This window comes from Megalobrama amblycephala, linkage group LG9, assembly GCF_018812025.1.
Source record: "Megalobrama amblycephala isolate DHTTF-2021 linkage group LG9, ASM1881202v1, whole genome shotgun sequence".
NCBI classification, from domain to species: domain Eukaryota; kingdom Metazoa; phylum Chordata; class Actinopteri; order Cypriniformes; family Xenocyprididae; genus Megalobrama; species Megalobrama amblycephala.
Genome location: NC_063052.1, coordinates 11,968,001 through 11,980,500, shown reverse-complemented (window position 1 = coordinate 11,980,500; position 12,500 = coordinate 11,968,001). Strand labels below are relative to the sequence as shown.

At 37.4% G+C, this 12,500-nt stretch overlaps 1 protein-coding gene across 4 annotated transcripts in view; it reads left to right on the top strand.

Annotated features, from left to right (window-relative positions):
* Nucleotides 1–12,500, top strand: part of LOC125274990 (calcium-binding mitochondrial carrier protein Aralar2) — a 60,257-nt gene that overhangs the window by 6 nt on the left and 47,751 nt on the right. The window contains exons 1-5 of one of the 4 annotated variants that reach the window (XM_048201595.1): nucleotides 192–275; nucleotides 806–856; nucleotides 978–1,032; nucleotides 3,158–3,300; nucleotides 12,183–12,298. In XM_048201595.1, coding sequence (XP_048057552.1) covers nucleotides 1,021–1,032; nucleotides 3,158–3,300; nucleotides 12,183–12,298 — 271 coding nt within the window. In that variant the 5' untranslated portion in view covers nucleotides 192–275; nucleotides 806–856; nucleotides 978–1,020. Of the gene's footprint in view, nucleotides 276–805; nucleotides 857–977; nucleotides 1,033–3,157; nucleotides 3,301–12,182; nucleotides 12,299–12,500 lie in introns of all 4 variants that reach the window. The other 3 variants (XM_048201596.1, XM_048201593.1, XM_048201592.1) reach the window with 3 other exon arrangements.

Below are 12,500 nucleotides of genomic sequence, written 5' to 3'. Positions count from 1 at the left end.
AATCTGCTCAAACCAAAGCAGTGAAATTATTTAAAATTTGATTAACTAACATAATTAACATCCTTACAAATTGTGAAACCGATTTTTTATCCAATATATTAATATATATCTGACAAGGACACGATTCACAACAATCTACTTCACCGGAACGCGCGCGTTTCATCCGCTTTCCTCCACGCGCAACAGCCGTTACCGTCCCGCACGTGATCTCCATGGAAACGTCATCAAGCTAGAGAAGTCTATTAGGTGTGCGCTAGCTGAGCATGGCAGCAAAGGTAAGCTCTATTCTCGCACAGAAACAGCCTGGCTTTCTGCAGACGAAGGGTTTGATCGTGAAGCACACGTATATGTCCAGAAAACATCATCGCGACACACTGGAGAAACGCGGATTAACTGATAACCTTCTGTACACAGTAGCCGGTGTGATAGAGCTAGTTAGCCTGCTAATGTCCTGGGTGAATGTTAGCGTCTCTCTATGACATTGAGACATAAGAGCACTTCAGGGAGCTCTGATGAAGTATCAAACCCCTGTAGATAGACTGTCCAGCGTCTGCTTGAGTGTCTGAATGGGTGTCATGGGGTTTATAGGATGCTAAACATGCCTGAAGTGAGCTTGGGTTGCTTAGAAATAAGATGCTTTTAATAATAATAATAATAATAATAATAATAGATCATCATTACCAGTGGAATATCATATCATTATAAAAAACAATTATCCTATAATAATGTTAATAGACAGCACTGGACCTAATGTATACATGTAGATCCATTATATATGTAGTTCACAATGTGTTTATGTCAACAGGTAATGATAAAGCGGGCTGATCCAGCAGAGCTCAAGTCCATTTTCTTGAAGGTATGTCACCTCTTATCTCCCCTGAGAGTCTGGAAATGAATGGACAGGAGCCGTAGCCCAACATCTAAGCACTGGTGTCAATGAGATCTGATGTAACCATTTAATAAATTTCTCATTACAGAAAGAAAACCTGAGGATTAATTTAAAAATGCACCGAGCACTGTATGGAACTCATAGTAAGTTCACATGAATATACGAAAGCAGAGTTCCTTAAAAGCACGGGAAAAACTTTGCATGAGTAACGTATTATAAGTAACATCCTAAAAGAATCTAACAGCAAATAATAAAAAAAACTAACAAATGCTTCATTAATATTCCTTTTAATAATCAGCCTTTTTCTTGCCTACTGATGTTTGGGTTTAAGGTAGGGTAGGCAATTTCGTAGAGGCTAGCATAGCTAGCTAAAGGCGGGTGCACACTGTGCGATTTTGGCCACGATTTGGTCGTCTGAGACAAATTTTGAGAATCCTAAAAGATTCCTTGGCAAAAATCTGTAGTCTTTGATCGCTAGTTTGACATGTCCACCGATACCCGATTAATGGCAGTTGCGATAAAATTTTACCTCCGACGAAATTCTGGCAGTGTCAGGAGATTTGGCGCACAGTCCTGCAGTGTGACTTCTCCTACGACAAATTGTATTTGTTTTTCAAGATAAGCCGTGATCAAAATTAACGCTACAGATTTCTTTGTTAGCCACCATTTCAGTCCTTTGTGTAATGCAGCTCATAGTCACCGAATGTGTGTGGGTTGATGATGTAAAACTCTGGACAAGTTTTCAAGCACGTGTCTGTTTTTAATGCGTCTTGACTGTCGTACAATCTGACATATAGGACAGCTGAGATCCCACAGTGTGACATGAGGATCATGTTCGTACAGTCTGACAAGCAACAATCGTAAAGGACTATTATAAATTGCACAGTGTGCACCCAGCTTTACTTTGAAAGCTTTAGATCCCACCCTCCCTTCAGAGCGTCTCCAAAGCCACGCCTCCTTTAAAACACATGAACGCACACAACAGAGTATCGCGAGAGACTGCATTAAATTACCTCATGTTTCAAAGCACATAACATTACAATAATAATGAACATAAACAACTTACAGAGCTTGGACTTGTACCACCTGACTGCTACAGATTAATTTCGGCATTGATAATGCTGACATAGAAATGCATCAGTCTGAGTCTGAGGGTGTGAACAGCTCCGGGCAGAATTCGTAAATATGGTTACGACATGGCATGAACGCAGCGCAAGCTCATTGTTTTGATTCAGGAGGAACTGTAAAAGGTGGCTGCTGTTTGTGGTGCTCAGTGACTGTCTGTCTACAACTCTGCATAGCCTTACAGAATGTGCTGATGACGTGTGATGCAGGGTTGCCAGGTTTTCACAACAAAACTAGCCCAATCGTATTTCAGGGGGTTTCCCCGGTAAAAAACGCGTTCCGGGGGGTAAAATCCGCTTCTTGGCAGGGCTTCCCTAGTAAAATTTGCATTCCAGGGGCTAAATATCAACGTTATTTGGGGTTGCTTCAACCCACAGATATGAAAAACAACCCACGGCAACAATAATAAAGTAGCCCAATTCTGTGGGAAAACCGTAGACTTGGCAACATTGGTGTGATGTCTGCGCAAGCAAGTGCACAGAGGTATGGAAATACGTATGTTGACAGGCAGGTAGGACATCCTATGCAATGATTGGACGAATAGTTTTTGGTCCTGAGACTTCCGCTGAATATATATGTACATGTTTTAATATTTAGACCACTTCTGTTATTGATTGCTATCAGGATGTGAAGAGTTTCAACCAGTATAACAAAAAGTGTTTTAAAAAAATATTGCCTACCCTACCTTAAAACAGTAGAATCTACCATCTTTATGATTGTAAATTGATGATGTTTTTTTTTATTTTGTCTTTAACTGTGAAGATAATTTTTCTTTCTATTCTGTCTCGGGTTTGTAATACTAAATATTTATGGTTACCATTTTGATCTATGCGATATGTGATTTTAATTGAGATGTGATTGGCCATACTTCTTCATATAATACTACATTGTACAAGGCGCTGTATTAAGTGACTATTTCAATGACTGCTTGCTGTCTTATTGTTTAAAATGTTTTGTATAAAATGCATTGTATAGACAAGTTTGCTGGTTTATTGTATGAAATGCATCTGTTACATATTTTATGTTAATTAGATTGCTGGTATTTTGTGAACAGAGTATTTTTTATCCACAATATCTATTCTGTACTGCAGTGGCCTCAGCATAATATATATAATATTGGCCCAGTTTTCTTTCCCTTCACAGTATGCCAGTGTGGAGAAGAATGGAGAGCGCCACATGTCCCCAGAGGACTTTGTGTTCAAGTTCCTCCATGCACAAACAGATATAAGGCTGTCCAAGGAGGCCACCGTTCTACTGGCAGGTGTTCTGGACCAGACCAAAGATGGGTTAGTATTTATTTCTATTGCTGCTATTAAAAGTTTGTGCTGCACTTGAGCCTTTAGCAGGTTTTAGTTTGAAAACAAATCAAACTGTGCTATCAAACACCAAACAAAAATGCCCCCTAAATAATACTGTTGGTTTTTGTTTTTAAACCACAGCGTGAATTTGTTTTTCATTAATAATTCACAACATGTGTAAATTACAGTTTATAGTTCATTTGATTCATAAACAAAGCATTTGCTGTGAAATGGATGTGGATTATGCGGTGGTATCTTCCGCTTTTAATCCTGCATTAGGATGAAGGGTCAGACATCTTAACACGCCACACTTTGTTCAGGTGCTGCTCCATTCAGGCAGCACGGCTCAACCCCTTTTTGCATTAATATGTATGCTTTTAATGATACATAATGATGGCCAATGATACGCAAGCGTAAGTCCAAAAAGATTGTGCGTTACCATGGCAACCAACCGGGCCACATGCATGTGGTCATGCGGCACACATTATTAGGGCTGCCATAGACCGGGAGAGGTACACACGCACTGTAATTGCCTGTGCCATTCAGCTCTCGTGCTTTGTGCGACTTTGAGGATGGATAAATTGCTGCATCTCAGCTATTAACGGATAACTATTAGGGAATCATGGCTTGAGCTCTCTCTCAGAACATGATTTTTTATTTATTTGCAGGGCTTTGAGTAAAAAAATAGAGAGGGATTGTTTGATTTAATCAAGATTATGGAAATTTAAGCGCTGTGCTTTTCGGTTTATCTTTGGATTTTTTTTATTATGTTATTCACACAATGCATTTAGGTTACTGAGCTAGTTAAATAAGGATCTGGATATATGTGGATTTCTGAGGTTTGGGCGGCTGTGGTCAGGACCTTCATGCCGTCAGGATTGTGGAATGTTACAAATGAAGAAACGTTCGTTTTGAGGCCTTCTTCCCAGAATTGCGATGACATAAAGTTCTAACAGGAATTAATTTTTTTGTACAAATGAAGCTTGTTATAATATTAAAACGTATTCAAAACCATAAATGAATCTAACAGCAAATGTTTAAAAAATCTGACACATTCTTAATTAAAATTCCTTCCAATAAACAGCCTTTTTCTTGCCGCCTTATATCTGGTTTTAAGAGTAGAAAGTACCTTCTGGATGATTGTAAAATTGTTGTTTTTGTTAATGTTGTCTTTAACTCTGAAGATCATTTTTCTTTGATTATTCTGTCTTGGGTTTGTAATGCTACAGATTTATGATTACCATTTTGATCTATGCATCATGTGATTTTAATTGAGATGAGATTGGCCATACTTCATGGAATACTACATTGTACAAGGTGCTGTATTAAGTGACTATTTCAATGACTGCTCTGAGTTTGCTGCTTTATTGTATAAAATGCATCAATTACATATTTTATGTTAATCAGATTGCCAGTATTTTTATTAGGAGTGTAATGGTACACAAAACTTGCCTGGAAAATCCAGCCTCACCACTGTACCAGGGGATGAGTCTGGTCGGCTATTGAATCAATTTCTAGGGCGGAGCAAATCCGAGCAAACAGGAAACGGCTGAATAGAACAAACTCTCGGGTCTCCCGTGTGCAATCTTTGTTGATATTGAAGGGACTTTCGCCGCACTAGAGTGATGCTGTTTGTGTCACTGAAATAAACTAATCTGATTGCACGGTATGCTTCGGAGTTGACTCGAATTGAGACGGAGGGCGGACTGACCAGACTGATATATCTTGTAGAAGATATATCAGTCTGGCCTTGCCAGGCAAACACAAAACTGACGGTGCAATATGTACTTTAGTTTTGAAGTCATGGTTCGGTTTGGTACAGCAGCGGGAGAAAACTAAACTTGCTTTTTTTATTAAACAGTAGTTTACAGAACAAATTGTGTCTCTGTCTTTTAATGAATTTAGGACAAAAATAACTCTGCTAATGCTGTAAACTATATAGGGAGCCCTTACTATAATAACATTACTATAATAATAAAGGTTCAGAGCCCAAACTATTAGCCTAAATTCCATTGATATAATAATCAACCATTAAAAAAGAAAGCGTATGCAAGCTTGTAAACTGCACTCAAGGCATTGCATTAACTTCTATCTAATACAAAATTATGTTTTTATTCCAATTCTTTGTTGAAATATAATCATTTACACAGTGGCTGTCATTTTCATGACAGATTTATTTAAACATATTGATTAATCAAGACACCACTAAGAAGTTAAGTAAAATGTAATGAATATATAGGCTAATATAGTGCATATATTTAGCAAAAGATTAATTTCTCTGGCGAACTAACCAGCTGTGGACTCGCCTGTGGTAAATGCTACTTGACACAGTGTTTACAAGCTGTTTTATTGACGTCTTTCCGCCGTTGAAACACTGATTGAGCGATTACATGAGATATGACACGTTTCAGTAAGTTGTACTGTATCTTTCAACATACCTTCAGATGTTCGTTCATGTATATTCTGTAATATAAAGATCAGATGAAGAAGAGATGATCGCGTTCACTCGCGCTGCTGTACAGTGATCTGTCATGCCACATTAAAGAGCGTCAAAATGGCATTTTTTTGTTTGAATTTCGTGATAAAATGAACAGAATTTGAAAGATGACACTTTGTTTCGTATTGAAACTAACAAAACGTGGAGCATATTGCGATTATTGGTGGTTAGGCTAAAATGCTGTATTCGTCGTGTAGATCCAATGGGCCAGGGTTGGTTGGGGCAGCAGGGAGCGGGGCGCATTCGCTACGCCATGAGAGTATCGCGGTTCGTACAGAGGGTGGTGTATCGCGGTTTATCGGTTCAGTTTGAATATAGTTACACCATAACTTTTATCCGCAATATATGTTCTGTAATGCAGCGGCCTCAGCATATAATATTGTTTGGTTGTAGTGGCGGCTGTGGTCAGAACCTTCATGCCGTCAGGATTGTGGAATGTTGGAAATGAAGAAATGTTCATTTTGAGGCCTTCGTCCCAGGATTGCGATGACATAAAGTACTAACATCAGTTCATATTTTTGTACAAATGAAGCTTAAATGATATTGAAATGTATTCGAAACCTTCAAGCTTCAAGACCAAAAAGCTCTGTTTGTGTGGGTGCCGATGTTTTTGCTGAACACAAAGTGTTTTACAACCGAGGTAGGTTTTCATCTGATTGAGATGATTCACAGGTTATCTCTGTTTCATGAGATGGATACAAACAGCATGATGCATTTTCTACCTCCTCCTGAGCTGGAATAAATCAAGTGATATGGTGACATCCATCAGGCACCGAATCACTTCTCCTTTATTCAACTGCGGCATCCTGCCAACGGTTCTGAATCAGTCATTCAACACATGTAGACTTCCCTGCTGATTCAAAGATCTGCCAGACATTCTCTCCTTTTCTGCCTCTATCTTTTCTCCCCTCTCCATTTTTGATGGAAAAACTCCTCAAGTGTGAAACTCTGTAGCCTCTTGGGGGTTAAAACTTTGTAAAGAGCACATGCTGAGAAAATGGCAGTCCGTGCCCATGTGGTTTCAGGCTGGTCTGAGGTATGCACTCAGGGAAAGCTAAACCAGCCCGCGTCCCTCCGCATCTACGCTTGTCAGTGACAATGACAGGGCCAGAGCTTATTGAAGGTGCTCTCTCTTCACCTGTCACGGATAAAAGCTACAACGCTAAACCACTGAAATAATAAGTCTGTAAATAGTGTTTCTGCTAAGGACAGTGTTTACCAGCACCTTTCGGTTTTAGAAACAACACAATTTAAAGGTGCGTGGCACCCACTGGGAGATATGCTTTGTACAAACATATTCCTGTTTTGATTAGCGTAACACATTAAAAATGAATAGCAGCATAGTATTATTTTGTTTGATGAAAACATCAACAAATTGATTGATTTCTACAGTCTTCCTCTTCTGAGTTTTAGTGATTGTAACATAAGATCAAGAATTCATAAATGTTCCATATTACACTATTCCAAAGTTTGGGTCTGTAAGATTTTTTTAATTGTTTTGATGTCTTTTATGCTCACTAAGACTGCACAAAATACAGTAAAAACAGAAATAGTGTTCAGTCTTACGTGATCCTTCTCAGTTGGTAAATAAAAGTATTGATTTCTTTTTTTACTGACCCCAGACTTTTAAATTGTAGCACATTTAACATTTTCCAGGTTTTTTTTTTTTGTGTTTAGAAAAACAAAGTTCCACAAGAATTGCCCATATTATTAAATCGTTTTAGTGTCATATTTGAGAAACAAAACATTTTGCATTCCCCATGTTACACTTCTGGTTCTGTTCCATTTTAGTTGATGGTTGGAAAATGTTCTTCATTGGGCTTATTATTTGAGCTTCGGTTTAGTTTGTTTTACATGGCTACGGCATCTTAGTGTGTTTGTGTACCAGCATAATTGTTCTCTAGTAGTCAAGGAACTGCTAATCAACCATCATAAGCCTCATGCCTGGCATGGCGCTTGGGAAACTACATGCACAACTCATTTTTGTGTACGTTGATTGGATGGTATTTAATGCAGATACACTCCAAAATCAATTACAGTGACCATCAAGCTGATCTGAAATGAAAGCGATACCATCTGGTGATTAGAAGTCCCTCCTTGCCTTCCGGTGGTTTCCAGAGATGCGTTTTAATACTGTATGTACCGGAAAGTGTACTAAAACTCAGCGAGTGATTATGTTGCCTTCACATGATATCGGAATTATCAGAGTTTACTAGTTAAAAATTGGACATGAACACACTCTCAAGTCGTATTTACCACTTTTAGTCTCTGACCAAGGCTGTATCTCAATACTAGTTTTTCTTGATCTCAGTGCTGCGTTCGACACTATAGATCATAAAATGCTACAAAATTACACAGGTATTCAGGGACAGGCATTAAGGTGTTGTAGGTCGTACCTATCAGACCATTACCATTTTGTCTATTTAAATGGGGAAAAATTTTAAGATAACGTCAGTAAATTATGGAGTGCCTCAAGGATCTGTTTTAGGCCTTTTCAATATATGCTGCCACTTGGTAATATTATAAGAAGACATAGAATTAGTTTCCACTGCTATGCCCATGATACTCAGTTCTATATTTCATCATGACCAGATAAAATCTCTAAATTATACAAGTTGACAGAGTGTTAAAGGGTTAGTTCACCCAAAAATGTAAATTCTGTCATTTATTACTTACCCTCATGCCGTTCCACACCCGTAAGACCTTCGTTAATCTTCAGAACACAAATTAAGATATTTTAGTTGAAATCCGATAGCTCCGTGAGGCTCAATGGTTCAATATTAATATGATAAAGCGACGAGAATACTTTTGGAGCGCCAAAAAAAACCTAAATAACGACTTATTTAGTGATGACCGATTTCAAAACAATGCTTCAGGAAGCATCGGAGCACAGATGAATCAGTGTGTCGAATCTGCTGTTCGGAGCGCCAAAGTCACGTGATTTCAGCCGTTGGCATTTTGACACGCGATCTGAATCATGATTCGACACACTGATTCATTTATGCTCCGATGCTTCATGAAGCAGTGTTTTGAAATCGGCCATCACTAAATAAGTCGTTATTTTGTTTTTTTGGTGCTCCAAAAATATTCTCGTCACTTTATAATATTAATATTGAACCACTGTACTCACATGAACCGATTTAAATATGTTTTTAGTACCTTTATGGATCTTGAGAGAGGAAGTGTCCATTGCTCCCTATGGAGGCCTCATGGAGCCATCGGATTTCAACTAAAATATCTTAATTTGTGTTATGAAGATTAACGAAGGTCTTACGGGTGTGGAACGGCATGAGGGAAAGTAATAAATGACAGAATTTTCATTTTTGGGTGAACTAACCCTTTAACACGTATTCATTGCTTCAATGAGCTCATTGTTTCTGCCTTAAATTAATACATTGTTAGCTAACTTTGTGATTTGTATAATTACATTTCTGAAATTACATAATTTGGACACAGTCACCTCTCGTAACAGATTACTCTAAATTGTAATGTTGACATGTATTTGTAAAGCTGCTTTGAAATGATATGTATTGTGAAAAGCGCTTTTCAAATAAATGTGAATTGAATTTCCAGAATTGTCAGCAAGCTGACTAGATAGATAGTGCTGTGTCAATGAATGGGACTCTAAATATAATTTTGGCTTTAACAAGATTTTCCTAATAAATAGGCAAAAATAAACCTGTCCTCCATGATTCCTGTTCTTTCTGACAACAAAGCACTTGAATGCGACAAGCTCTTAATCACAACTTCAGAAGCAGGAAGTAGGAAATTTCTGATAACACGTGAAGGCAGCATTATCCCAAAGCTTCCCTGTGGTAAATACAACTTGAGAGGGTGTTCAATGTCCAATTTTTAACTAGGAAACTCTGATAGCACGTGAAGGGAGCATAATCACTCACTAAGTTTCGTTACACTTTTCTTTTTGTATCAGCATCTGTATCATTTCTCTTTGCTTTTTGTTTTTAATCATCAACGCCTGGGCCCAGCGGATCGCCTTTGTAGCTCTCCACCCACTCTGAAACAGCAGGCTCCTGTTCTCCTACTGTCAGCTTAGTTAATAAAACAATTACTCTTGACTCCACAATGTGGCTGATTTGGCATGCTGGAAGCGCACAAATTCTCAGTTCCTTTGAATTTCATCAGTAACAAAATTAATTAGAGTGGCCACGAAAATGTAATCATTGCTCCCTGGAAATTGAAATAAATTAGAGATGCATGCATTGGGACTGCTCGTTAGCAGTGACCTCGAGTAATTGCTGTATCCATTTGTGAAATTCATAATGGAGTTGAGGCAACTTTGAACTGCGCTTAAATAAAGACTAGATTGCATGGTCCCCAGGGTTTCCTATGAACGCTGAAATTGCTTATTTGATGAGGTAGATACGTGTGTGTGTGTGCGTTTGTGTGCATGTTTATATGTTTTCTGATATTCAGCAAATGTCATGCTCTCCATTATGATTCAAACTTTTAGTCATTTGCAGAAGTAGTGCTGTTAGTGTTCCCTTTTACTGATATCAATTTTTTAATCTTTCTGCTGGTTTACTTGATTATTTGTTGAACAATAGCACCCATTTACCCTCACTGTAAAGTGAGCACACATATAGGAACTAATGAAATAATCTTAAAATCGTGCCAAATATATGAAAGCTTCCTATCTTTTTCTCTAAATGTGCACTGTCAGTCAAACGTTTGAGCACACCTAATCATTTGGCACTTTTTAAAATGATAGCAAATATGGGTGTGTGATATGATTTTGGATCATGGCAGTCACATCAAATGTTAACGCATAGGTAGGGTTAAACTCACATGACATTGCAGTTATTCACAATCACCTAAGTTTATTATTTGCATGCGTTTTATCCTTGCTGGTTAAATATTTTATTTGCACGCTGTTCTGACATGCAATTGCCTTTTCTGAGCATGTACACACATTAAAAGCCTGTCAAACAGCATGTGAGTACTGAACTATGTTATCTTTCGCATCTCATATTTATTAAACTGTCAAATACACACAAGGTTAACATAAACACAGCTGATTATGTCTTAAGTGAAAGTAAACAGTTGGGAGAAAACTGGATGCGTGTCTGAATATTGGATCTGAGATCTTAAAGTGACAGCAGCCTAATAAACCTTCTGCCGGTTGTTGATCAAACAACAAAAGACAAAGAGAAAATCACTTAATGCTCTTCACTGAATAACTTCAGTAGCTTTAATAAGAATCAGTGGATATATAATTTAAACAGTGAAGTCCATTTAGTGTTTTATTTTTACATTTGTTTATTCAAATTTTTACTTGAATGCTATACTGTTAAATACACCTACTGTTAAAAAATAATTACAGAATTTTACTAACAAAGATAAAATAATGAAATAAATATTTTCATCTCCGCCCACCCCTACTTTGGCCTAAATGGCCTGTCATGTTTTTTTCTTTTATATTTTGTTACCTTGTAAGGCTACATTTTTAAAATAGGGAAATTAGTTTGGCTGTACTGCTCAGTCACTTGCAAAATAGTAAAGCCAACATGAAAAAATTGTCAATTGTGATTTTCTTAAAAAAATCATGATTTGATATTTTTGTCATGTCACCCACCCCTAATAGCAGATTATTTTGTTTCACTCTCTGGTTCAAATCATCCATTAAAAAAGAAAACTAATTAATATTTTTGTTTTGCAATAGAAATTTCTTTTATCATATTCATTATATACATTTACAATTATTTTATAAATATATCAAAACAAATATTTTAAAAATATATTTAGTATATTAATATATTTTTAACTATATCTTATGGTTTATATATTTATATATGAATTTATTTCAAACATTTTAAATATTAGCCTGTACATGAAAACACCGTGACTCCTTTTGACTGGTAGTGTATGTGTATACCAATAGTTCAAGATCATTTCCTTCCTGTACTGCTGCTTGACTTGTTGGTTGGTTCTCTAGTAATCACATTATTTACTGAATTCCCAACCATCCTGTGGGTCTTATATGAACTGGTCCCATTTTCAGTAAGGTAATGACATTTGACAGTCAAATTGGAAGCACTTCAATCAAGATTGGGATCATTGAATAGCCTGTTATGTCAAATTGTTTTGTCATTCACTTAATCTCTGGGCCTAGAATTGAAGCTGGACTGTGTGTTTAGATGTTTTGTACATCATAATTTTAGGCTGATAATTACAGTTGAACAAATCACTCAAGTGTCAAGTGTTCACAATGAAAATATGTGCTACCTTTTTTTGTTTGGCGACGAGAAGCAGTAATCAGCGAGTGATACCCTCTCATCATTCAATAATGTAATGCCAGGCTGGTGGAGTGAAGTGTCCACAATATGTACGCTGTAAGTCTGTTTGTCTCCATCAGGTTGATCTCCTTCCAGGAGTTTCTGGCTTTTGAGTCGGTGCTGTGTGCTCCGGATGCTCTCTTCATGGTCGCCTTCCAGCTCTTCGACAAAACTGGAAATGGCACTGCCACTTTTGGTAAGTGTGCAATGCTCTTTATAAAACAGAGTTCAGGCTCAAAATTCTGATTGGATGAGCTGCTTTTGAATGTTGATAAAAGTTCACCTGTGTCCGTGCACGTTCTGTGTAAATGGGCATAGATGCAGTGTTGCTTGGCAACATCAAACAGCCTACAGTTACAAGAATTAACTATATTACTTGTCAAAAAAGCTGCTTTAAT